Here is a 26,020-nt window from a genome sequence, read left to right as displayed (position 1 = left end):
GTTTATGAATTCCAGGAACTTTTGGGCTAGGGTGTTTGGCTTGAGTAGTGTTCCCAGTCTATATTTGGGTAATTGAAGTCACCTAGTATGATGGTGTTTGGTGATACATTTATCCCCTCTAGTGTTTTCAGGAAGGCCATGTGAGGTTCCTGAGTTTGTGAGGGTGGCCTGTAACATGCTACTATTTGCAGAGCAGTCTTGCCTACGGTTAATTGCACCTGGATGGTCTCCGATGCATCATGCGTTGCCACCAGTCTTGAGGTGTGGGTGTCCTTGATGAATATGGATACCCCCCCTCCTTTCTTGGTATTTTCCTGATTTTGGGGCCGGAACGCATGATATGAGGTAAAACCTGATAGCGCTGGGGTGCTCTCAGGAGCCTTGAACCAGGTTTCTGTCACAGCACAGACATCGATGTTCTCCATACTGAGAAGGGCCTCGAGTGCGTGCATTTTGAGATTTAGACTTCTGGCATTGAGCAGCGTTACCCTTAGTTTATTTCCTTTTTTGTGTTCTAGGGTACTCTGAAACTTCAAGACTCCTTAAACTTATGCTTGGTATTTCATCAGTACCAGAGTCTATATTTTTAAGGTATTGTAGACATAACTGATGACATGTGAGCATGGGTTTAGTCAGAAGAAGACAATAGCAAGAGACTGATACCATTGATTAGTGGGTTATGACAGCTTAATAGTGAGCATATGCTTTCAGAATTAAACACTGTAGTTTCAAAATGGATTTGCAACTTAACTTGAAGAAGACAAAGATCCTGCCAGCTGATAAAATCAATAAAGTTGTTGTAGATGGAGAAGAAACAGAAATATTAGACATCTTCATCCTGCTTGGATCAATGTTCATTAAGAGTATAACTTGCATTCAAGAAGTCCAATGACTACTCACTCTTGGTAGAATGTTCATAAAGTATCTAGATAACATATTCAGGTGTAGAGATGTAGCTCTGCATATAAAAATTCATGCTGTCCAGGCCACAGTATTTTCAGTAATGTTATATGGGTGTAAAACTTTGTCAGTTGACAAATATTACTTATATCTTGAATAACCTAAGAAAAACAGTTCAAACAAGAAGATTAAACATTATTCCCTGGAAGCTCACATGACAAGACTTCAGCTTTCATAATTTGGACATATGTGAAGACAAGGATCATTAGAATATAAATATGTGTGGCAAGGGCGAAGTCCAACATAAAAGGGGAAGACCTACAGTGTGATGTTTTGATCAGCTTTGGAAATTCCCTCTGTTACTGATCGGTCATCTGGTTTAAGACAGAACATAGTACAAGACAGCTATCCATATAGTTTCCATGAACTGACATCAGCCTGATGTTTCATAATATCAGCTGATATAAAGTAGGAGTGACAGGTCTGAATTAGATAGGTCATATTCTAACATCAGGGAGTTAAAGCTTGAACATGTGAAAGTTAGAGCAGATGAGCAAATGCTAAAGCCAGAAGACAGCCATGCAAAGTAGAGATTTCTAGAAATGATGTAATATTTTGAAAAGTCTGTACCTCATATGTAAGAGATAATTATTCCTCAAAGAAAGCTGCTAAAGGAAAGTGTAGTCTAAATGGAACTATGAACAAGATGAGTTCTGAAATGTTTAGAAAACTAGTTACAGATATGCCAACATTAAACACACAGTGATGTGAATAAGAAAGTTATATTGCAGGTAGATGCCAATTTGATTGGTGTAGGAGCCATGATAATGCAAATATGCAATGGAATAGGGAAGTTACTTATCAGGCATAAGTATTTACAGATGCGTAAAAGAAGTATATTTATGTAGAAAAGCAATTTTTCGCAGTAGTGTATAATAAACATGCAAACTTTTATGAATATATGCTAAAGTTTTGCAGATAGAACAGACCATAAACACTTGCAGAGCATATTCAGAAAGCCTTTGTACAAAGCATTTCTGAGATTGCGAAGCTTATTAGTTAATCTATCGAAGTAGAAGTATGACCCGAAAGTAAAATGCAGGCAAGGCAAGGAGCTAGACCTAACGGGTCTATATCACATAGTCGAACTGCAATAAGTTCGACTGCATAAATGTCGAACCCAGAAGTCCGAAATGCAATAACTTCTAACACTCAGAACAGTGATTTTTTTCCCAGGGAACACACATACACTATAAAATGTTCCTAATGTGGGGGGCTTCACCCCCCACACCCCCCTACTTAAATATACCAACTCCGAGATCGCACCACAGTGGAGGAAATAGCAAAGCCGCGGAAACAGCCCACCAAATTTTTTCCCTGGGAAAATTTGGTGTTCTGCGGCTTCACTATTTTGACATTTTGAACTTCCCAGTTCGATTTTACGGCGTTCAGACACCTGTGGGTTTGAACTTCTAATATAGACCCAGACATAACATACATGTTGATTAGAATGTATTTACTGGTAAAGCATGAGACATTGCTTGAAAGAGAACTGAATTTCCTTGGTAATACTGCACTTTCCAATGATAGAAGAAAAAAGGTAATAGAATTCCAGAGATTTAGTACATCCCAGGGGATGAGTATATGGCTTACCAAGCCACTGCTTGGTAATAGTCATTACAGAAAGTGTACAGGAGTGTGTGGATGCAAGAGGGAAGGCACTGTGGGCTCCTGTAGTGACATGAGTAATATATTTCCTTCACCCCAGGAGCATGGTTAGGGCATGCATAATAAAGTCCTCAAATCAGATCTCTCACCCCAGGACTAGGCAAGCATTCCCAGAGGAGAAGGTAACAAATGAACCTTTCCAGCATGAGTCCTCATATCGTCTACTAAGAGGCGATCTCTGCTTGACTTACAAAGCCATGTCTGACCCAGCTCTGTTAGAAATGCTACATCTAAAGAAATCCCAATCCCTCCACACCACACACTCCAGAGACTCAACCTCATTACCACAGTCAACAGAACATGCTGGAGGAATAGGTTCATAACCCAGAGACTGAACATGCTCTGGAATAGACTTCCCATACATGTCAAGCAGAACACCTCACTGGCCCTCTTCAAGAGAAATCTTGATGAGTGGATGGGAAATAGAAAGTTCACCCCGGGGATCACTCCAGTGTCTCTACTTGATAGAGTCACTAGGAACTAACGTCGGGCGACACAATGCTAGGGCAGTTCTATGGGCCAGATTTGTAAAGGCTCCAGGGCCATTAGTCTAGTACACACCTATAAACCTATGAGAGAGGCTTGATGGCTGTCAGGCACTGTGCCAAAATAACATAAAGAAAAAGATATGATGCAGCTGATGTTGGGAAGATGCACATTTTGGGGACCTAGAAGGAATATGTATGTCATCTGTAGGTGATAGTATCCTTTTGACTTTGTTTATTGTGACCTGAAGTATGGATGTGAGTGATTCACTGATGAGTGCAAAGCAAAGGGTGAAAAAAAAAATTCTCCTTTCATGAAGTCTTGGCACTTTCCTGTGCATTATTGTTCTTCAGCTCTTTGTGTGTGTGTTTTGGAGGGAAGCTGCCATTTGTAATTGAATTTTAGCACCTTGAGATCTTGTTTAAAGATGTCAAGTGTATGAGTGAAATAGAGAAGCTGGTTTGCACAGAGATCAGATTATGCATTTCCTAGAGCAGTTTATGGTGGTAAGGTGTTCTTGCACACAGTTTGTTTATATCTCCTTGTCCTAATCTTCATCTGTGTTTCTAGACTGTGAGTAGTGATAGAATAAGATATACAAAAGGGCCATGAGAAATGAAGCATCTTTAAAGGATTGCTGTGCTTACCTTAAGTAACAGGATAAGGAGGTTTCTGATCTGTGCAATCTCCTTGTATTAACACAGCACCTTTGGATAACAGAAACCATCTTAAAAAGATGCCCTCTGACCTGTTGCTTTTGGAGCTGCTTCAGATACAGTCTGTTGAGAAAGGGTACTAGGACATCTCTATGAAGTTCTAGTGAGATTACATCTCTCCATCTGATCTGGGAATGCTTGGAGATGTGCATCTGGGGAAAAAATAAGCTTGCTGTCTGTTACCACTGTGACCTTCAACAGAAGAAGTGGAAGAATAGTGAATGAGTGAATGAGGTTAAGTACCTTTACCTCCCTTATTTATTTATTTCTCATTCAATAATTAGAAAGAGTAATTCTTGTATGGCAAGTTATACTATTTTGAGTTATGTAACAAGAAAAGTAATTCAACCCATTAAAAAAGTTGTATATATTTATTTTAATAGGTCTACTTAATGCATCAAAGCCTCTGTGCACAAATGTTTCTGAACCAATTCTTCCTACTGTTTGTAAAGATCACATTAGTTCAGCACTGACATATCTTGGGAAGAGTCATTTGCTACAGGAAAATGTGGCTGACAGAATAATTAAAGACTTGATAACTGTGCGTTCTGCTGTGAACAACATTGCACATGCCTACAACCATCAAGATGAGGAATGCCAAGAAAATCGTAAGTAATAATTTTTGTATTTTAAGTTTTATGTATTTTTGCATCATGGAAGTTTTATCGTAAATAGTCCAGTATGCTTACAAATTTCATTTAAAAATCTCTGCTGCCATGAGAAGTCAAGTCTAAACATTGTTTTTTTTAAACCAACTAAGTGAATTGGTCTTCAGACTCCATTCAACCATGATCCAGGCCACAAAGCACAGAAATAGAAATCTAGATTTATTACAGGGACTATTCAATAAAATCAAATGAAGAAGCAAACGAAGAAAAAATGGATATGTGGTAGGGAATCCCATTTAGATTAACATAGTGGTCTCAAGGAGCTAATGGCAGAAAAAGAACTTGCATTTAGACAGAAAATAGCAGTTAATGTTTGTCATGTAATGAGCATTGTCATAGTTTGTAAAGCTTTGGAAATATTGCTCATTCCTAATGAGAAGTTTAAGCTGTTTCATCTAGCTGGAGCAATATTTGAGAAGACCATCTTCCCCAGAGCTTTGATAAAAGTTGATAAGTTTAGAGGCAGTGATCCTGGATGAGATATCATAAGGTATTAGAAAGAAGCTACTGTCGGCTTTTGAATTAAAGTGGGGTATTACTCCAGATGCAGGAATTTAAAGGTTTACTAAAAGAGTAGCCCTTCATTAAACAGGTAGTCGAATGATCTTTTTACAAGATTTCTTGAGGCAGGAAAGACTCTTGCCTTGAGTGGTATTTTGCCATCACCCAGACTGATTCAGAGATTCAAAGACAAGGCAATTGGTTTTAATACTTGACTATCTAGTTCATGTCATTCTAAAGGAATCCAGTATGCTACTGCTTGGGGTGAAATGGCTGGCAAGACTTCCTGTTTTGCCAGGGATGGCCTTCACCTCTCTTTCCAAGGCTTTTGGATTTTGGTTAAAGCTTTTGCTGTCCCCATAGTGCCGTTTTAGGCAGAGTCCATCTGATGGACATTCCAACCTAGTAGATTCTAATTTGGAACACATTAATGTGGTTCTACTCTGTGCCAAGAGTCTTAACAAAAAATGTCTGTACTTAAGGCGCTACTTCGATTTGAACACATTCTTATACGTATAGTTACAGAAACTTGGTTTCACAGCAATGAAAGCACTCCCTCTATTCCTGGGTATAATGGCTATCACTTCTTCAGACCCACTGGCAATTGTGGGCAAGTGTCAGTATTTGCCAAAGATATCATCACCTCATGACAGATTCCTCGGGACACCTCAAGTGAACTCCTAGAAGTCCCCCTCTGAGCATGATAGCTATCTTACCAAATTAGCTGAAATTCTCATTAAACCCAAGATCTTTCTACTGGGAGATTTCAACTATCCATTGGTAAACTGTCTGACCTACATTGCCAATGGTTAGAATACCCAGTGCTTCCGTAACATTCTAAACTCTAACTTTCTATCACAAATCATTAACCATCCTAGTAGGGCCCCCACTATCCTCAGAAATATGGCTACTTCTTGCACATCTACATATGTATCATCATATCTTGTTAAATCAGGCCATACTTTAGTGACCTTTTCCTTTAAAACTGATGGTAATTCCCCTGTAAATAGCTCTATGTTTAAGGATTGCTCAAAAGCAAACATTCTTCAGTTATTTGATTACTTAAATAAACTCTGCAGTAATCATCTTGTGCTACCCATGCCTTTGACTTGTACTCACACTTAATTAGTTGTATTGATAAGGCAATTCCTCTCCCCAACAGATGCAATGAGAAGTTTAAAAACAAATCCTTGTGCTGGAATACCTGTATAAATCATATAAAGAGAAATAAACTGCTTAATGCTTGTAAGAGTTCACATTCTACCTATATTAAGAACACACACAAGCAGTTTTACAAAGAGCATAAGAGAACCATTAGGAAGTTCAAAGCTGAGTATGAACATAAAATAGCCACTAAACCAAAAATAACTGCAAGTCTTTATTTAACAATGTCAGGAAGTTAAGAACTAGCATCCAACAGTTTTCAGAGCATGTCCACAATAATACTTCACTTTCTGACCAAAAGGAAATAGCTAATATCCTAGCTAAAAATTTAGTGCAAATGTTAACTGCACCCACAGTTATAGCTATTCCACAATCCCAGCCACCCCTTTAATTACCATGGAACAAGTTCTGTCAGCCTTTTCAGAAACTGAGAATACTTTGTCCAAGGACCCTGATAACATACCAGGTTGCCAGATTATCAGTGTCAAATATGTCTTTCTGAAATCCTACTTAACTCTGGGTCTATATTATATCCTCGAATGCTTAAAAAAGCGAACGCTGATTGATCGAACTTATTTTCGCGAAACTGCAAAATATCGAAGCAGCAGAAACTCAATTTTTTTCCTAGGGAAAGAATTTGGTTGTCCGTTTCTGTTGCTTCGGTATTTTCAGTGTTATAGTGGAAAGTTACCAGTTGGATTTAGGTAAGTGTGCGATTGTGTGGATGTGAGTGTTAGGGTGATTTAGGTGAGTTAGAGTTAGGGCTCAGGTTAGGTGTGTGTGTGATTGAGTGGACATGAGGGTTAGGGCGGATTTAAGTGAGTTAGGGTTAGGGAGTGGGTGAGGTGAGTGTGCGATAGTGACGGACCTTAGGGTTAGGGTTTGGATTAAGGTAAGTGGGTAGTTAGTGGTGTGTGCATAGTTTAGTGTAGGGTTAGGTATCAGATTTTAGGTGTATGTGTGTGGATTTCTGTTTGTTTGGTGTGCTTGTGTTGTGTGTATGTGTTTTGGATCAGCGATTTTTTTCCCTGGGAAAAAAATCGCTGATCTGACAGTTCGAGATTGTAAGCTTTCGGTTAAGTTAGGTCAATCAATCAGCGTTCACTTTTTTAAGTGTTCGATGATATAATATAGCCCCTTAATTCTTCAATCTATGTCTCTCCAGTGGCTACATTCCTGAAGCCTGGAAAAAAAACATTGTAATGCAAGGGTGGCCCAATCATGGACCCTTCTAACTGTAGACCAATTAGTTGCATTAGCCTCATATGTAAAGCTATGGCGCACATTATTTTATATATTTATTGGGGTAATCCAGCTGAGCAGGGGCCTGGCTAGAAAAGCTACACATAAATTTAGACAAAACAATAAATATGTTTTTACAGTATAGTTTTTAAACAGTTTTACAGCAGAAAATTCAACCATTTATGAAGAGCATACATTCATCAAAAATTAACAGTAACAATGAGTGCACCTTACATAGTGAACTGAGAAAGATTATAGACCACAAGCAAGCTAACATAGGTAGGAACATGGATTTAAAATAGCCAGGGGAGATGATGCAATAACAAGAGTGAAATAAGATAGGTAAGAGTGTGTATATAAAATAGCCAGAGGACACAATGTAGTAGTGAGAGAGAAAGCACAGAATATTAGCTTGAGTTAAAAGAACAGAAAAGCCAATGTAGATAATATAAGATTAAATATGACAAAATAGTATTTTAACTTGGAGTGGAGCAAGAGCAAGCATTCTACCTTAATGTTTTCTTCTCTTCTACCACCCCCTGTACATCTAATTATATATATATAGATTCACTTCAGAAGCCCGAAATACTGAAATCTCGAATTTCAGTATCTCAAGCCCAAGAAGCCGAATCCACACAATAACGAAAACTGAAAACCGCAAAATTCAAAACCTCGAATACTGGAGGTTTTGAATTTTGCGGTACTAGTACACACACACACACACACACACACACACACACACCATCCTCCACCAAAAATACACAATCTGTCTACTACACCCCCCCCCCCCCACTTAAATATTCTCACTCCGAGGTCGCACTACATACAAACACACACAAAACACCACCACATAAGCTACATTCTCCTCGCACACACACATCACAGCAAAAAAACAGACTGACACACACACACCACAGCCCCTACCCAAACCCCTTAACACACACACACACACACACACACACACTTACCTGAATACATGACCACAGTAGAAGTTTAGAAGCGCGAAATTCAAAACCTCCGGTATTCGAGGGTTTGAATTTCTCGCTTCTAAACTTTTGCTGTACTGTGGATTCGGCTTCTTGGGCTCAAGATACTGAAATTTGAGATTTCAGTATTTCGAGCTTCTGAAGGGAATATATGTATATATACACATATATTTATATATATATATATATATATATATTTATTTATATACACACACACACACACACACACACACACACACACACACACACACACATTGAATATTTACTGAGAATGCTGCATTTTGAGTCAGTTATATAGCTTTTCTTACAGTTTTTTTAGTTATGGTTGGATGTTTAGTTATATGGCCTATAGAGCCTATAGCTTGCTTATAAGACATAATTCACTGTTCATCAGTGTGCACGCAATTATTGGAAAATTTCAGCTTTATCTTCTGTTTATGTATCCTGCAGTGTAGGACCTGAAAATGGTCAGTTGTGATCAGTAATCTACCTCTGATTAAGAAATGAAAATAAATACATTGTAATTTCTGCATTCATTATGGAATTTTTTTTGTTTTTTTCTGAGAGAATCAGTCTGTTGATAGTGCTCTGAATGGGGACTGGTGGTAGTTTCTCTCACTCCCAGGCCTTTTGTTGAGTACCATTAAAAGGCTAAAGAAATGGAGGGCAGAGAGTGGTCAATAACTCTTGATAATGACTTTTCTTAAGACACCTTCCCAGTCCCGGTTTGTCAGGTTTGCTTTCAGCCAGCAATAGTTCATCTTTGCTCCTGGCCTTCATTTCAGTGAAAAGTGACAACTTGGGAGTGGTACATGCCTAACCTCCACCTTATGAGATGTGCCCTGAGATGTAAACTCCTTTCATTCCCTGGTTAGTTATGCCTTTGACTAGCTCGATCTTGAAGAGCAGTCACTTGAGACACCTAGTAGTAACTCATTGTGCCATTTGGGACCATACATACTCTGCCCCAGGCATAATGGGCATAATGGGCTCTGTAATTTAGGGTGATCTACCAGGACCTCCTGCTTTCAGGGTCAAATTATCAAACAATTGATTTTGGACAGTTGTTTGACATATAGTGAAACCTGTTCATGTTGGTGTGAGAGCACATCTTTCACCCTTAGATAACAGACTGGTGCTAACACTGGCCATAGTGCACACCTATGAAAGTCTTTGCACTGCAGTTAGCCTGTGTGTCTTTAAGTGCCAGCCTCATTTTACCTGACACATATTGCTTGCCCAGCACATGCATAATCCAGTGCATTTGCCAGTGGACAAGCATGTCAGCTTGAGGTTGGAATTGGGGCATCCCTCCCCCTGTACTCCCTCTGAGGACCCACAGGCCATTAATTTGAAGATGGGTAAAGATAATGAGTTGACGCAGCTACCCACTGAAAATATATTCAGAGAAACCCTCAGGCCTATGAAGTCCACCATGTACTGTGCTTTAGCCCCATTTCCTCCCAACCTTCTTCAAGAAACATTTCACTGAGCATCCTGGGAAGAAGAAGGAGGAGGAGCATTGAATCATCTTCCTTACAGATCCTCTCATCAAAGCAGCATGGAAGTACCCTGATTTTGTTCTTGCAGCTGTTAAGAAGACAAATGCCTTCTGTAAGCCCCTTCAAGAATGGAGTGAGATTCTTACCCGGCATCCTAGAGAAGACTCCTATATGATCTCTTCAGTTTAGAAGAGGACCCATGGGCACAACATGTTGCACAGGACTCCTGGCAAGAACTCTAAAGCTGTGGAGAGGTGACAAAAAAATATACTCCTCTGCTGCAATGGAGCTTAGAGCTATTGACTAATTGTGTCAACAGTCTGTGTTCAAGTCCTTCCTAGTGGTCTAGGCAATAGAGTAGCTTTCCTCCCTCCCTCCCTTTGTCTAGGCTCAAGGAAGAGGTGGTCAGGACTCTGTTTCTATCTTCATCTTTAAAAGTGAGAGTCCATTTTAGCTTTGCAGTTGATTTTGATGATGACAAAACCAAGGCCACATGCTCATTTATCTGTACAAGATGCCTTAGCTAAGATTGCTCTTCCTGAAAGAGGAGCAGTGCTATTCATGATGCCTATTTGAGAGTGGGACTTATTTTTAGAAATCTCCCTCTGGACTTGGTGGATGAACTCCTGAAGAGTAAGGAACCTCTCGACACTGTGGAAGACTTTTATGATCCTCTGCATCTCCACTGCCATCTCCTCTTGCAAGACCAGCCAACCACTGTGGAGAAAGAAGCCTTCTTGCAGTGTGAGGAAGATACTGAGTTGTTACATGATCTTGTTCTTTTTTATGCTGGCCAAGTTGCTGAAGAGGATGGCTTAAGCAATCTATCCACAGCAATCCCTAACTATGGGCTGGGGCTGCCCTTGGGCAGGTTCTGCAAGCTTGCTTCAGCCTGGATTGCTGTCAGCAAGGAGAAGTGGGTTCTGAACATGGTCAAGGTAGACAACATCATAGTCCTTAGCAGTATTAAGGGAATTTAGCCCTGAGAGTGGCTACATAGGTTGTCCATCCCCTGGAGCAGGAATAGGGACTTTTTTTTTTTTTTGAGGGGTTGACCTTTTTCTGGTTCTGAACAGAGCATATGGACCTCAGCTAGTACATGTGGCATGTCAGTTTCCAAATGCTGAATTTGCATATAACCATATGGTGCTTGGGATGTGTCACTGGGCATGAAGGATATTTTCTTTCTTGTTGTTGCTGAGAATCCACAAAGAAAACTTTTGTTTTTTTTTTTTTGTTTGTTTTGCTTTTTTTTTGTATAGGCATCACATTGTGGGTGTCAATAGCACCTATAGTGTTTACCAAGGTATTAGCCATAGTTACCAAAGCCTTTACAGAAGTATCTCCATAGATGCCCATTTGTGGATAACTGGCTACATGTGGGCATTTTAAGGGACTCTTTGGTAACATAACTGCAATGGGAACTTTCATGGTTGCAGTCTGTGAAGGATAACCTTAAACTAGGATGTGTCCTCACAGATCCCTGTCAGAGGGCTGTATTTATGGACACAGGGCAGGACTTTCTTCAGTGCTAGTTGGTACTCCCCCATAGAAAGGGCCTGGGAAGTCATATGTGGTATCATGGCTGAGGATACAAACTAGGGTGCAGTTTCAGACTGTTGTGTGACATCTAGACTTAGACTCCCATATTCTTTGAGGTACGATTGGCCACCGTGATGTTTCTGATGCCATGTGAATACCCAAGATGCAGATGTTGCAGTGGACTATGATGTTTCAATGGCTAGAGAGTCATGGTACAGTCAGTGACTTGTTACTAGTTTTGAACACGTGGGCTCTGGAATGGTGTGAACATTTCTCACAAGTTCAGCTTTGTTTTTTATTTTTGTAACTAAATCCATAGCAAATTTTGATGATAAATGTTTCACTGGTGGGTTGAGAAGCTCAGCTTGTTTCCATCATGGTTCAAAGAACAATTTCTGTACTAGGAAGCGTACTCCACTTCAATCCTGTGTAGCTATTAGCAGTCTGAGTCTTCAGAGCCGAAAAGGAGTACCTAGGTTTCAAAAAAAAAAAAACAAAACAAGGAGGAATCTGGTCTAACTGTTGTGCAGAGAGATGATGAGCATCTTTTAATGGGTCATAGAGGCATCAGTCTCAACCATTACCATTACAGGGACTTTCTGATCCTCTCTTTGTGTTCTCTGTTTGATGTGTGGATTAAGGAGCTTGCCTAAATTTGAGCTTCTGTAATTGGAACACTCTTGAGACTGATCTTGTTGTCATTTAGGAGAAGTTGGTTCTTCCCCTCTTTAACTCTAAGCAAGCCGGGTAAAGTAAAGTTCATAGAGAATGTGCTCTACATCCCCTGACAAGGGAGATCCCTTTCTCTTTACATATTCCTGCTGGTGCTGTGTACTTTGCTACAGTCGTCAAAGAAGAAGGAATAAAACTACTTCCAAGTATCCCAGTGTAGCCAAGAAGGTTTTGGACACAGAGTCTCCAGTCTCTTTTGCAATACAGGAAAGTTGGTACTGAGAAGGTCATCCTTCATGGTGTGGGAGGCAGTCAGAGTCTGGCTCCTGCTGTAAAGCCTCTGATTGTGCCATTCTATTCAACAGAGTAGTCCGGGACGACTGAAGCTACAAGGAAGCCTTTTACAAACGTACTTTTTCCTCCAAGTGGGACTGGTTCTGTATTTGGTTGAGGCGGCACCCATTATTGCCTTCGCAGCTCCAAGTTCATGCTGACTTATGTTGTGTCTCTGTGTGATTTCAGCCTTAGGGCCTTGGGTGCATATTTCAGTCATTTCTGCCCATCATGATCTTTGGCAGGCACCAGTTTATCAAGTAATTCCTTAAAACAGCATTGTCTTTCTGCTCACCTTTAGTGATCCGCTTGCCTCCAAGAGATTCAAAGTTTTTGTTTGAAGGGCTTGCCTATCCACCTTTTGAATGCATTGGTTTGCAGCTGATATTTGTATCTTGAAAAACAGTTTCTAGTGGCCATCAATTCATCTTACGGAATTTCAGAATTGCAGACATATACGTGGATTTTCACAATTAAAACTAGCACAACTTTCTTTCTAAAATGCCTTCCAAATTTTCCTGACCGAGTCCATTCAAACCCTTGTTCTCCTCACATGGACAAAGACCAGTTGAGGAACTGTTCACATCCCAGATGTGCACAGTGAGCTCAAGTTTTACCTGAAGTGGATGCATGAGTTTAAGAAGACCAAATTACTTTTTGTCTCATTTCTCAAAGGATGAAAGGTCTTACAGTCCAAGTGTATTGCACACACCGTTATGTTTTGCCATTAGATGGCTTACCTTCCAGTATAAATGGCTGCAGTAAAAGACCATTCTAATAGAGGTGTTGCTTCCTCTACTTGCTTAAAGAATGTTTCCATTGCAGGCATCTGTGCCATAGCCACTTGGTTCTTGATCTCCACATTCATCAAGCATAATAGTTGTAACTATGACTTTAGAAATGTGGCCTCCTATGGTACTTCTGTGCTTTAAGACTCAACCATTTGATTCTGTTTTTTACCATGGTGGATTTACATTTTTGGATTTAACCTGCTAATATCAGTTGACTAGTCAAGGCTGGGAGGAGGGTGTAATAATGTTCGATGTAAAATATATCCTAACATTTTAGTTGGTAAGAGGCCCTTTCTTGACGGGTTACAGATGCCCTCCTACCATCTCACGTGCTTACACAACCCATTCATCGAGCTGAGGCTGTCAGACTCTCATGTAAGCTGGGGATGTTTATACTTTTGTATTAGCTGTTAATTAGCAATGTAGGAGTCAAATACTTATTACAGTTTCTTGTTTCACAAGAAATGCACTCAATGGTTAAGGGCAAACTGTTGGGCTGTGTGTGCTCACATAGGCAGCACATGATGTCATGGTGTGCACCTGATCATGTAAGTTTCTACAAAAGTACCAAACTGTGAGTGGTGGCGACTTGAACTAAGTAGATGACCCATTAAGGAGGGGTCCTTCGCTATTGTCGTAGTAAGAACATACTAGTTTAATTGTGTTAGTATTTCTTTTTATATTCCGTTATAGTAAATTTCTTACCAGTTATCATCAGCATCATATGAAATACAAGGCAATTGAGTCTTGTGACCATTTTCTTGCCATTAGCCACTCTGATATTATGCATCCTTTTTCAAGGCGGACTAGGCTAGGGGTAAATTTTGAATACTCACCCAATCCATTTAGGGATGGTAGTTGATGGTAATCTTAAATTCAAGCTGCTGCATAAGCAGACTTGCATAAGAAAAAACTTATAGGTTCATAGTTTAGTACTAGGCTATCGGCCCTAGGGCCTATACTAGCCTAGCCATAGCAATTCGCTGGCTATTTCTTCCCACAATATTTACTTCCCTCATTAGAAACTAGCTTGCTTTATAGTGCCAAAAACGTTCTCACTGACACAACTAAAGCTACACTTGCTACTATTTATCTCCTCCTCACACTTCTTTATGGTGCTGCCATCCTTACTAACCTTCAGGCATCACAAAAATCAAAATTGAATCACTGCTATTACAAAGTTGCTAAATTTGCAGGTGATTGCAAATTAGGAGATGTCATTGAATCTCCCACCGACACAGATGTTCTGCAGGAAGGAATAACTGAGACAAATAACTGGTGTCAGAGCCGTGGACTAAAGCTAAATGCCAAGAAATGCATAATAGTATCCTTTGGGAAGTCATCCAACCCTGGTAAATATCATAGGTTCATAGGTAGGTACTAGGCTATCGGCCCAAGGGCCTATGTAAGCCTAGCCAGCAAGGTTCCATAGCTTACGCCACCCAAGAAAGTTATTTCCCTGTGCCACTGTCCATCAGAGACACAGAAGTTATCCCCGGGGTGTATTTCCTATTTCCGATCCACTCAGCAAGATTTTTCTTGAAGATTACTAATGAAGAACTTCGCTTGACATAGATGGGTAGCTTGTTCCAGAGAATAGGAAGTCTCTGGGACAGGAATCTATCCCTCCAGCCTGTCCTGTTTATTGCGGTGACAAGGTTTAGGTCCCTAGAGCGTGTAACTCGGAGGGATTGGGATTTCTTTAGGTGGAGCATGTCCAACAGCTCTGGGTTTGACATAGCTTTATATGTTAGGCAGAGATCAGCTCGGAATAAGCGATATGCTATGGAGTAAAGCTGGAGTTTTTTGAGGTGGTCAGTGTAGGGCATTTGTTTGAGGCCAGTAATCCTCTTTGTGAGGTACTTCTGGGGCCTTTCCAGCTGCTGCAGATGATCATATTGACAATACACTCCTAAGAGATGACCCAGTAGTCAGGGACTTGGGGACATACATAGACAGTAAATCTAGCCTTTGACCATTACATGTCTACAGTAGTGAGGAAATCATTCTATTTTGTGCAACTTATAAACAAAGGTATGGCATCTAGGTCCAAAGAAATCATTGTGCCACTGTATTCGGCATTCATTAGACCTATCATTGAGTACAGTCCCCACTTTGGTATGTCTCTAATTAGGCATATCCAACAACTGGAATGCCCACAGAGGTTCCTCATTAAATGAATACAAGGCATAAGCAACATGTCCTACACAGACCACCTCATGGCCCTATCCCTGAATTCTGTCTCTTTCAGGCTGTTGAGGGGACATCTATGCCTGGAATACAAGACATTGTCAAACCCCACTTTAATGGGCCTCCTGCATACTCACAAAACAAATTGCACCAGAATTACCCATTATAAAGACAAACCTTGCCTGTGATATAAATAGGGCCTGCTGGAGAGACATGTATGTATCTCAGAGACTGTCCCTTCTCTGAAGCAGAGTTCCTCCCTAACCCAATTCAAGTATAAATTGGACAATTGGATAAGGGACAGGAAATTCATCCCTGGTTTGGCACCTGTGTCTGTAATGGTCACAGGCAGCCTGTAAATGGTTCATCTCCCAGGCCTCTGCTTGTAAATGTTTCATCTTCCAAGCCCCTGCTTACACTTACCAAGAGTACCCGAACTTGTCAGAGATTTGAGATACATGGCTAGGCTTAAAAAGGCCCTTATGGTCGTTATCCTAGTAAACACCTATGAACGTATACCTCTTTCAACCTTATAGCAATAAAAAGCCTAAATTGGTTAGAACTGTCCCATCAACTAACATATATACAGCTTCTTACCACCTATAAAATTATCCAGAAACCATCTGCTTGTCCAGCACTAAGTAACATTTTGCACAAATATGTTCCTAGTCGGTCATTACGATCCAATGACCAAAACCTCCTGTCTGTCAACAAATCCATCACATCGGCTTTGTCTGTACTTGTATCATGTTGCTAAGGACTTGAACTGCTTATCTCTATCTCTCAGGTCAATACCCTCTCTCCCATCCTTCAAAACCATTCTGAAAGGCTTCCTAGTCAAATGCTGGCTCTGTTATTGTTCAACAGCAAGATAAACTGTATCCCTAAAGGTGGGCAAATATCTGTTCATACCTTACATCACCTTACTGTCCCTTCTTCACTCACTCCCTTACTTTTATCAAGTTCTCTCCCCACTGGATTCCTCTCTAAATATACCATAAGCCTGCTTTTCTCTCACTTTGTATTTTAGTTCCTGTTTGTATTATACTATCTTACCTTTAATTTCTCTATAAACTGGATAACATTTCTTTAACTATTAAGTCATTGTCATAAAACTTGCATCTGTTCTTAACCAAAATGTTCATATTATGTCTAATTTGGTAAAATTATTTAAACTGTATTTGTTTTTTGTATCTTTAAAAGCTATAAAATTATTAATCTGATGTTGTTAATCTTCGTTCATTCCTTACTGATGGGTTATCGGTTCTGTCCTGTGAATCGAGCTGGCCTCATACCAAGCTCACATTAGCCAAAAACCCTCGAGCCAAGATCCTACCCACAATGCTCTGCTCCCTGTTACCTCAGATCCCGTTTGCCGCATTGCCCGTCGGGGTTGGGTGTGACCCCGGTTCCGAGCTCCCATCCCTCTTCGGGTGGTCCGGCCTTCCAAGCCATGGAGAGGGCAACTTGCCTTTGCTGGCAAAACATCCATGTCGGACTCATTGCCCTCCTCTGTGCCGCAACTGTCGCAAGCCACAACTACTGGACCCCGGGCACAAAGGCTTCAGGTTTCTCCCCCTTAGGAGATCCCCTCCTTGCAATCTTTCCCAGAGCTCCCCACTGAGGAAGTCCCTTGCAAGGCTTTGTGCAAGAGGAAGCACATGGACACCACTGAGGAGTCTGTAACTGAAGATACAGACTTTGATGACAGGGAAGGGTCCCTGTGGTCACCCTCTGATGAGGTGTCCTTTGGTGACATCCTCGAGATCCTAACACAGAGGGGCATCTGGAAGTTCTCCAACCCGTCCTTAGAGGAATCCGTATTCCTGCAGGCCTTTTGTGCCCAGTCCCCTACCTCCTGGGTTACCCCACCAGCCGATGAGCTTGTCCAGCTCATCGTCCAGCGTGCATGGAAGGCTCCTGACACTTTGGAAGCTAAACCTCGGAGGCCTGACAAAATTTTATCTCCTGCTGCTGAACATCCTCATTGGTCCAAAGGTCTTCCAGTAGATTCCATGGTGGTGGCGGCTACAACTAAAAAAGACTGGGCAGAAGAGAGCCAGACTGCCCATCTGCCCAACAAGGAGTCACGGGCAATAGACAGACCCGGGAAGCGTGTGTTTGCTTCATCAACCTTCGCTGTAAGGTCCTTGAACTACTTGGCACACTTTACGAGGCTCCAGAGGGACCTTATCAACCAACTCTCTGAAACCTTCGCAGGAGCTGTTTCTGATGAGGTGCGCGACAATGTAGCCTCTCAGATAGCAACCCTGGAATCTATATCCAATTCTTCCATGCGGCTCATTTCACACTCAACGGAAGGAGTGGCTAGAGCAGCAGTCGCAGGCATAGTCATGAGACATCATGCCTGGATGCGACTTTGTGGACTCCTTTAAGGCTTCCTTTATGAATGCACCCATCGAGGCCGCTTCATTGTTTGGCCCAAAGGTTAAAGATACACTGACAAGGTGCGAACAAGATGGTAAGACCCTGTCGGCCATTGGTTTCTGCCACTCCACCCCTCAATGATTTTACTCCAGAAATCAGAGGAGCAGGAAGATATTGCACAGAAAATCACATGGCTCTTTCCGTTACGCATGTGCCGAGTTCTCACCTAAGGGCAGAGGGGGAAACTCCAGTGGAAGATGCCCCTTTTGAGGCAGGCGAGGTCCGTGAAACCGGGGTCCCAGAGATTCTTTCTCTGGGAAACCCTGCCAGTGCTCCTGAAGTGTTGCCCGACTGCTCATCTCTGGAAGTGGTCGGGGGTAACTTTTCCATGTACCCTACTGCCTGGCGTACCATAACCACCAATTCTTGGGTACAACGGATAATATCCAGAGGCTACGGCATTCCCTTCCATCTCTGTCCCACATCACCCGGAAATTTACCCGACGTCCCACCCAGTCAAAGGGAAGTAGCAGCACACAAAATCCAAAAGCTGCAACAAAAAAGAGTCATTCAAACGGTCCGCTCAGACCAGATAGGATCCGATTTTTACTCAAGATTCTTTTTAGTGCCAAAAAACACAGGGGACTTGAAACCGATTCTGGATCTCAGCACACTAAACAAATGTAAGAACAGAGAAATTCCAGATGGTCATGGTTCAGTCTATCCTTCCTCTTTTGGAAGAAGATGATTGGATGTGCTCTGTAGATCTTCAGGATGCGTATTACCATATAAAATTGGACAAGCACTCAAGAAGATATCTCTGCTTCCGCATAGGAGCCAGTCACTACCAATTTCTAGCACTGCCCTTCGGTCTCTCTACAACCCCCAGAGTGTTCACCAAATGTATGGCAGTGGTTGTTGATCACCTGCGACTTCAAGAATTCCAGGCGTTTCCATACCTAGACGACTGGCTCCTTACCGCCCCCACCAAGCATCTACTGGAGGAAGCCCTAACCTACACTCTGCCCACAGCTCAGCACCTGGGAATCACTATAAACTGGGAGAAGTCCAACATGACTCCGTTACAATCTTTAGAATTCATCGGAGTCCTGTTAGACATGAAGAATTGTACAGCATCTCTTCTGGATCACAGACTTCAAAGAATAAGATAACAGGTTCGGCCACTACTCTGTTACCACAAAGCCCGGTCCGTACTCCAACTCTTGGGGTCGATGGCAGCCTTGATCACCATTGTTCCTCTGGCCAGGTTCCACATGAGACTTCTTCATTGGCTACTTCTCACGCAGTGGTGCCCTCTACAACAGCCTTTGCCTTTTCAGATAAGTGTAACTCGGAGATGCAAGCAAGATTCGCTCTGGTGGATGTCTCAGAATCCCCAGCAATGGTCTTGCCCCTTCAGCCCCCATCAGCCAAAAGCCACAGTGACCACGGATGCCTCCCTAATGGGGTGGGAGAGCTATGTCAGGGAAACTCGGTCCAAGGCACCTGGTCAGAGACGGAGGGTCATTTGCATATCAGTGTCCTGGAACTGAGGGCGGTGCTATTAGCGTTGCAAGCATTTCACTCGATCCTTCCGTCAGGGACTATTGCAATCCAGTCAGAAAACATGTCAGTAGTCTGGTACATCAACAAGCAAGGGGGCACCAGATTTTACCCGTTATGCCGAGAGGCCTTGAGAATATGGCCATGGGCGATAGCTTCCAACCGCTTTCTAATTGTAATGCACATTCCCGGGAGCTCCAACGTGATAGCAGAAATAATTGAGCAGGTATATTCTACAAACTCATGAATGGTCCCTCAATCCTCTGATAGTGGCAAAAATTTTCAACCGCTGGGGCCAGCCTTGCTGCGATCTATTCACCTCCCCAGTCAACTACAAGTGCAGCAACTACTTTGCCCTGATCTCCCCTCGGGGACAGTCACAGAGAGACGCTCTAGTCCTATGCTTGGCCCCCAGGTCTGCTTTATGCTTACCCTCCTCTACCCCTCATTTCCCAATTTTTGAAGAAAGCATGGCAGTTGAAGAGCAAAGTAATCCTCATTGCTCTATATTGGCCTCGACAAGTTTGGTTCCCCTTCTTCTGGCCTCACCTACTAGATCGACCATGGATTCTCAATCCAACTCCGACATTGATCTCCCATCCACAGGGTCTGACCCACCCCAATCTAACAAACCTGAAGCTGACAGCTTGGCTTCTCCACTTCCAATGATTGCCAGGCAGGATAACCTCTCCTCCTTGGTGTGCAGTATTCTTATTGCATTCTCATAAATCATCCACCAGGCTAATCTATCTCAGCAAATGGAAAAGGTTTACATTATGGGCAGTGAACAAACAATTGGACCCCTTGTCAGCCCCAGTTTCGGTGGTATTATATTACTTATCAGCTCTCTTTCAATCTAGGGTATCAGCCTCTACTATCCGTGTTCATTTAGCTACCATTTCTAATTTCCACATTGACTTCCAGGACACTTCACTCAAGTCACACAGACTCTGTAAGACTTTCTTGAAGGGCGTGTTTCACCTAAAACCTCCCTTTAGAGAATCAGTACAACCTTGGGATTTGGCTTTGGTTCTTCAAGCCCTAACAGCACCCCCCTTTGAACCTGCATCTTCATGTGATTTAAAGTACCTCTCCTGGAAAACTTTGTTTCTGGTTGCTATCACATCGGCCAGACATCTGTCAGACCTTCAAGCCTTATGCATCAAAAGTCCCTACCTTATTTTCCATAAGGATAGAGTCTCACTGAGAACTAATTCTTCCTTTTTACTGAAAGTGGTGTCAGAGTGGTCTATCAACCAGTCTATTGACCTCTCAGTATTTTTTCCTAATCATTCTAACAAGAGAGAGTATTGCCTACACTCCCTAGATGTTCAAAGGGAAATCTGTTTTTATTTGGACAGAACAAAATCTACCCGTAAATCGGACCAACTATTTCTGGACCTAGACTAGGTCGTCCTGTTTCTAAAGTTACATTGGCGTCATGGTTGAGAAATTGCATTACCTTCATCTGCAACAAGAACAACATCACCTTGCCTCACAAAGTCAAAGCCCATTCTACAATGTCAATGGCAACTTCAGCAGCTTTCCATGCTAGGGCTTCCCTCAATGACATTTGCTCATCTGCGACTTGGGCCAACCCTCATACTTTTATTCTTCATTACAAATTGGATTTGGCCTCCAGAGGAAGAGCTTCTTTTGGTTCCATGGCGCTCAGGAATGTCCTTCCATGAGGGCCGCCCAGGGATACAGATAGCTGGCGACTCTGTCCCATCAGTAAGGAATGAACGAAGATTAACAACGTCAGATAAAGAAGTTATGTCTTACAATAACGTTCCATCTGTGTTGTTGATCTTCATTCATTCATTACTCCCCACCCTCCGTCCCCCTCCAGTGGTTCCTGGTGGATTTCATATGCTCCTGCTTCCATTCTTGTAGGTCTGTTATGACCAGAGGTCGCCTCTACTTTTGTCTATTAACTTGCAAACTCGATCTGAGGTAACAGGGAGCAGAGCATTCTGGGTAGGATCTTGGTTTGAGAGTTTTTGGCTGACGCAGTCTTGGTATAAGGCCGGCTTGGTTCCGAGGACGGAACCGATAACCCATCAGTAATGAATGAACGAAGATCAACAACACAGATGGAACGTTATGGTAAGACATAACTTCTTTTTCTTAAAATGTGTTGTAATACTTTGGAGCTTTTCTCCCCTGGCCTCCACTGAAAAATGGGCTCCTACCCAGTTGGGCTTTTCCAATAATCAAATGTCAATAAATAAATAAATTATGCAATTCCCATTTGAAGGAAGATAAAGTATCACACTGCTTGATTTGCAGCAGGGGTGTATTCTAAAGTAATGAATCTATCCTTCCATAATGGTTTATTTATTTTCTGATGAAAATTTAGATCCCTGGTTTTGAAACTGTTTGATTTCTGTAGGTACACGATATCTAGTGACAGTGGGTCCCTAAAAGCATGAAAGGCAAGGCACAGAACTTCCCTCAAAAGTGTATAAGACAATGAATAAAGAGGCAGTGTTTCCCATCTTTTCTGATAGCTTAGTTTATAAGATAGTGATGATCTTTGTTAGAAAACAAGTGAGGTCTTTCTGCTTGTTTATCGTGCTTAGTCAGCTGTATCTTAAAGGGGGAATTGTTTTCAATAATTGGCCTAATCAATGCTAAAGATCAGGGGACAATGTCCTCTTTAGATTTGGAAGATATTCATTTGGCAATTAGCTGCACTAAATACGTGAACTTTCTGATGACTTTCATTACATGATGATGAAAGGAGTGGAAATTATCAACCCACATTCCAAAGTCCTTAACAACATTTGTTTTTGTGAAGTAGGATGTTGTCTGTGTTGTATACTCAGGAGAGGGTTGCTTGCTAAATATGACAATATTGCACATTTTAACATTTAATATGAGCCCATTTTGTAGTTCACCAGGTGTTTACAAGTGTTAAGTTCTTGTTGAAGGGTTGTTGTCAGAAGGAAACTTGACAGTGAGTCTCATTTTAAAGTCATCTGCGAACTTGGTTAGACAGAGGTTTTAGTTCATGGTCTGGAGATCAGAAAAGTTAATGCTGAAAAAAAGACGGCCAAACACTGAGCCCTAAAGAATACCACTGGTCACCTTCATACTCTGATAAGGCACATGTTATCTGTTGCTTAAAGAGCTAGTGGCAGACATAAACCCTTTTTGACAGACCAATAAAACTGTATGTTAAGGTAGTGAAAAAAAAACATGCTTAAGAGGTGGATGGAAGTCTGAGGTACATATTTATTATGTCTTTGTCTGCTGAGCATTACCCTAAGCTGTATATTATTTCCAGTTTTTAAGTTCGGAACCAGAGGACCCTAACAATGGTACAAGAATATCTACCTAGAAATGGGGAGTTTGTTTTTTTTTTCTGCAAAGACAGTATTTGTTTCTTCTTTTTTTGTCTTCCTTTCATCACCTGAACTTGACTATTAACACTAGAGGAAATAAATGATGTTGAAACCTTTGTGAAAACTAATTTTAGCATCCAGTGTTGAACATTCTTTTTTTAGAATTTTATCTGCTTTTCCTTTCTTGCGTTTTAGTTTTTTCTAGTGATCGTTCTGTACAATTTGAATGTGTCAGACTGACATCAGCTGTTGAAAGGATGGTAGTGTTGACAAAGCAGTGGTTAGACAGCATCCCACAATGTACAGATGTGAGGAAGACAGATGAAGCATTGAAAGATGATATGAAGAAGTTAGGTGGATATTTGCAGTTACTTTTACAGGCAAGTGATTTTTGTCATTGTTCTAGCTGTTTGTAAATATATGTTCTCATATTTCACTATAATTACAGTAGTTTGTTATAATGATTTAATGAAGTTATAAAAGATTGTAGAACTTGTTTTTTGAAAATTAAAACATAGCTGAAAATAAGGTATAATGTGAACGTTCATTCTGAGACACTCTTTCTGTTCTGTTTCCTGTGAAGCAAAGAAAGCAGTATGTAATACCTGAATATGATTTTTTTTATGTGGCTTATGGCTGAATCCATCCTTTCTTTATGAGGCTTATGGCTGAATCCATCCTTTTTTTTAATGAGGCTTATGGCTGAATCCATCCTTTCCTCCAAATAGACTCTGATGTATTTTTTTTCAGTAGTCCCTGTGCTTGATGATGATCATCATGGGGTCTATATTACGTTATCTAATACTAATGTATTCGAAAATGTAATAGTTGACCCGTAAATGTCGAAGTCATAAAACTTCGAGCATTTGCAAAAAAATACAAAAGCACACCCAAGCAAACCATTTCAACACTGTAAGCAGGGGAGCAAGCCCTCCTGCACTCCCCACTAAAATATACCAACTCCAAGATCACCATACAGTGCAGACAATGTAAAACTTCCATTTCCGCACTGTATGGCGATCTCCATTGAAATGTTCGAAGTTGTACGACTTTGACATTTACAGGTTGACTATTACGTTTTCGAATACATTAGTATTCGATAACGTAATATAGACCCTGATCATGCATCTTTGACAATGCATTTATTGACAACAACATCAATTTAATAAGCTTCCAATTTTTTCTGTTTATACTGTCCAACTCTTGGCCTTTTCTGTCATTAGTAAAAATGTTGTTGGATTCATACACTTTTCTTTGGGATATTTGTGGGCTAATGGGCTGTTGGTAGTTGTCCCTGGGAAGTCCCACCCTGGTCATTGTTTTGTGGTGCTGTCACATTTTTTTCACAAATTCCTTTCCTGGCTCCTCCTCAGTTTGTTACAAGTTTAAATATGGAACTACATGCTCTCCTTGCTCTCTGTCCTGCTTGTTCAGAGAACTCAAATGGTATTGATTTGACAGTTTGGGCCCAAAGTTTAGATCAGATTGTATTCTTTGGGCAAGAATACAGACACATTTTGCATGCTGACTTGGTAGGATTGAGGATGTGGTATTGATGTGGACTTTGAGGAGAGTGTAATAGCAAACTCTCCCACTATTTTAGCCCTTCTCCTGTTGCCATTCTGTTTTCCCTGGACCCTGGATTGGTAGTCATGCCCCGCCAAATGCTGTGTAAATCTTTTTCTTCTATAGCTTTCCTGTCCTCATTAGTGGATATTTTCTTATGAGGAGGGTAGCCCCCCCTCCCCCATTCTATCTTTCTTTTCTCAGTCAGGAATACCTCATGCCTGTAAGGGGTGAGTCTGCTTTGGACCAGACAGCAGATTCCTGGAGTCATTTTCACCTTGTTTTCTAGCCATTTCCAGGGCGCCTTCTCAGTTTTGCTTGATATATATTCATCAGTGTAGTACCTTTTCAAACAAGGAGACAAAAGAGCATTCCCCCTTGCAGGTAGTGGATGCCCTTCTAGTGTTTTGTATCATCATGAGTTTCACTTTCTCTTTAGTTCTTATTCTTTTGGATAAGAATATGGTAATAATGATCATTTGAAAGCCCTCCTTCATCCCTCTCCTAGAGTTGTGGCACCAAATAACGTAGAGAGAATGGAGATTGTTCTTTCCACTAGCGGGGGGGGGGGTGGGGGGTGGGGGGGGTCACGGTCCTCTTGTTCTCCTTTTTGAGTTAATAGGTAGAAGGGAATGTTTGAGGTGCTCGCATTCTCTACTTTGTGGCTTATAGTGCTCCTGCACATTTTACTATCACTCTTACTGTTTCCACATTTTATCATAGGGCTTACAGAAGAAGAATAATATAATTCTTGACACCTGTAAATGGCTGAGTGGATAGTGGATTCAAACTCCAGTCCTAGAAGTAGGGGAATCCCCTTTAGTGTTATGCAAAGGTGTTTTGCATTATTTGGGCATCTGTCAATTCTAACTTTGGGCCTTGCTCAGGACTTAATTCTTCTGACTCTGGGCTGTAGGGGCTTGGAGTGGCTGGAAGCCTTCTACTCAGGCTCCAGTAAAAATGGTTCTTCATCTAGACAGAGCAGTGCTTTTTGCGTAGGCAGTAATTTACAGATGTCCTTGATTCTTTTGTCACCTGTATGCTCAGGTCTCAGGTCTTTCCTTGATGATTTCTATGGGGTTGGAAACTGGCCAAGAAAGGGTCAGTTCACTTCACTTTATAGTGGCATACCTGTGTCTCGGGTGCCATCTAAAGAGGCTCTACTGGTTTATTTAGATGGAGGAAAAGGCTTGCATTTGTCATATGGACATTTTTTATCAAACTAACAGCTGCATTCTCATCACCACTAAGTGACTCTGCCCATTTGCATTTGCTGCAGAGCCTTGTCTACTCAGGAAGTATCCACCTGTATTACGTACTTTGAAATATCTCATTGCAGACATTGGTATTGTGTCCATTGGTCTATGTTGCTGCCATTCTCCAAGCAAATTTGTCTATATCTGGGAGTCGAGCCTCCTCTGGGTTTGCTTAACTCCAAAATTCAGACTTGTGAGTTTTATTCTTGTGTGGTCCTACAGTTATTTCCACTCTAGTGGCTTAATGCTTAAAATTCAGCACAGATGCAGCATGCATCAAGGAGAATTATGTGTGTTAAATACATCAAATGCATTCTTATAGTATCAGTTTATTTCTCAGAAACCCTTCTTTAGTAAATAAGGAGTATCCTCCTTTTGTACCTTTACTGTTAGGTCAGCCTTCCAAGCCAACATTGGCTACTGGAGTTTCCTGTAAGTCATCTTGTATAAACTAGTATATCACTTGTTAACACATC

The 26,020-nt window shown here is 41.3% G+C and overlaps 1 protein-coding gene across 1 annotated transcript in view; it reads left to right on the top strand.

Moving 5' to 3' along the window:
* KIF14 (kinesin family member 14) overlaps positions 1–26,020 on the top strand; it is a 2,369,812-nt gene that overhangs the window by 2,163,336 nt on the left and 180,456 nt on the right. The window contains exons 24-25 of the mRNA XM_044086046.1: positions 4,214–4,438; positions 22,918–23,102. Coding sequence (XP_043941981.1) covers positions 4,214–4,438; positions 22,918–23,102 — 410 coding nt within the window. The remainder of the gene's footprint in view (positions 1–4,213; positions 4,439–22,917; positions 23,103–26,020) is intronic.

This window comes from Protopterus annectens, chromosome 10.part0 (genome assembly GCF_019279795.1).
Source record: "Protopterus annectens isolate FY-2018-M chromosome 10.part0, PAN1.0, whole genome shotgun sequence".
Taxonomy (NCBI): domain Eukaryota; kingdom Metazoa; phylum Chordata; order Ceratodontiformes; family Protopteridae; genus Protopterus; species Protopterus annectens.
Note: the sequence above shows the minus strand (reverse complement) of the source record. Positions and strands in the feature narration are given on the sequence as shown.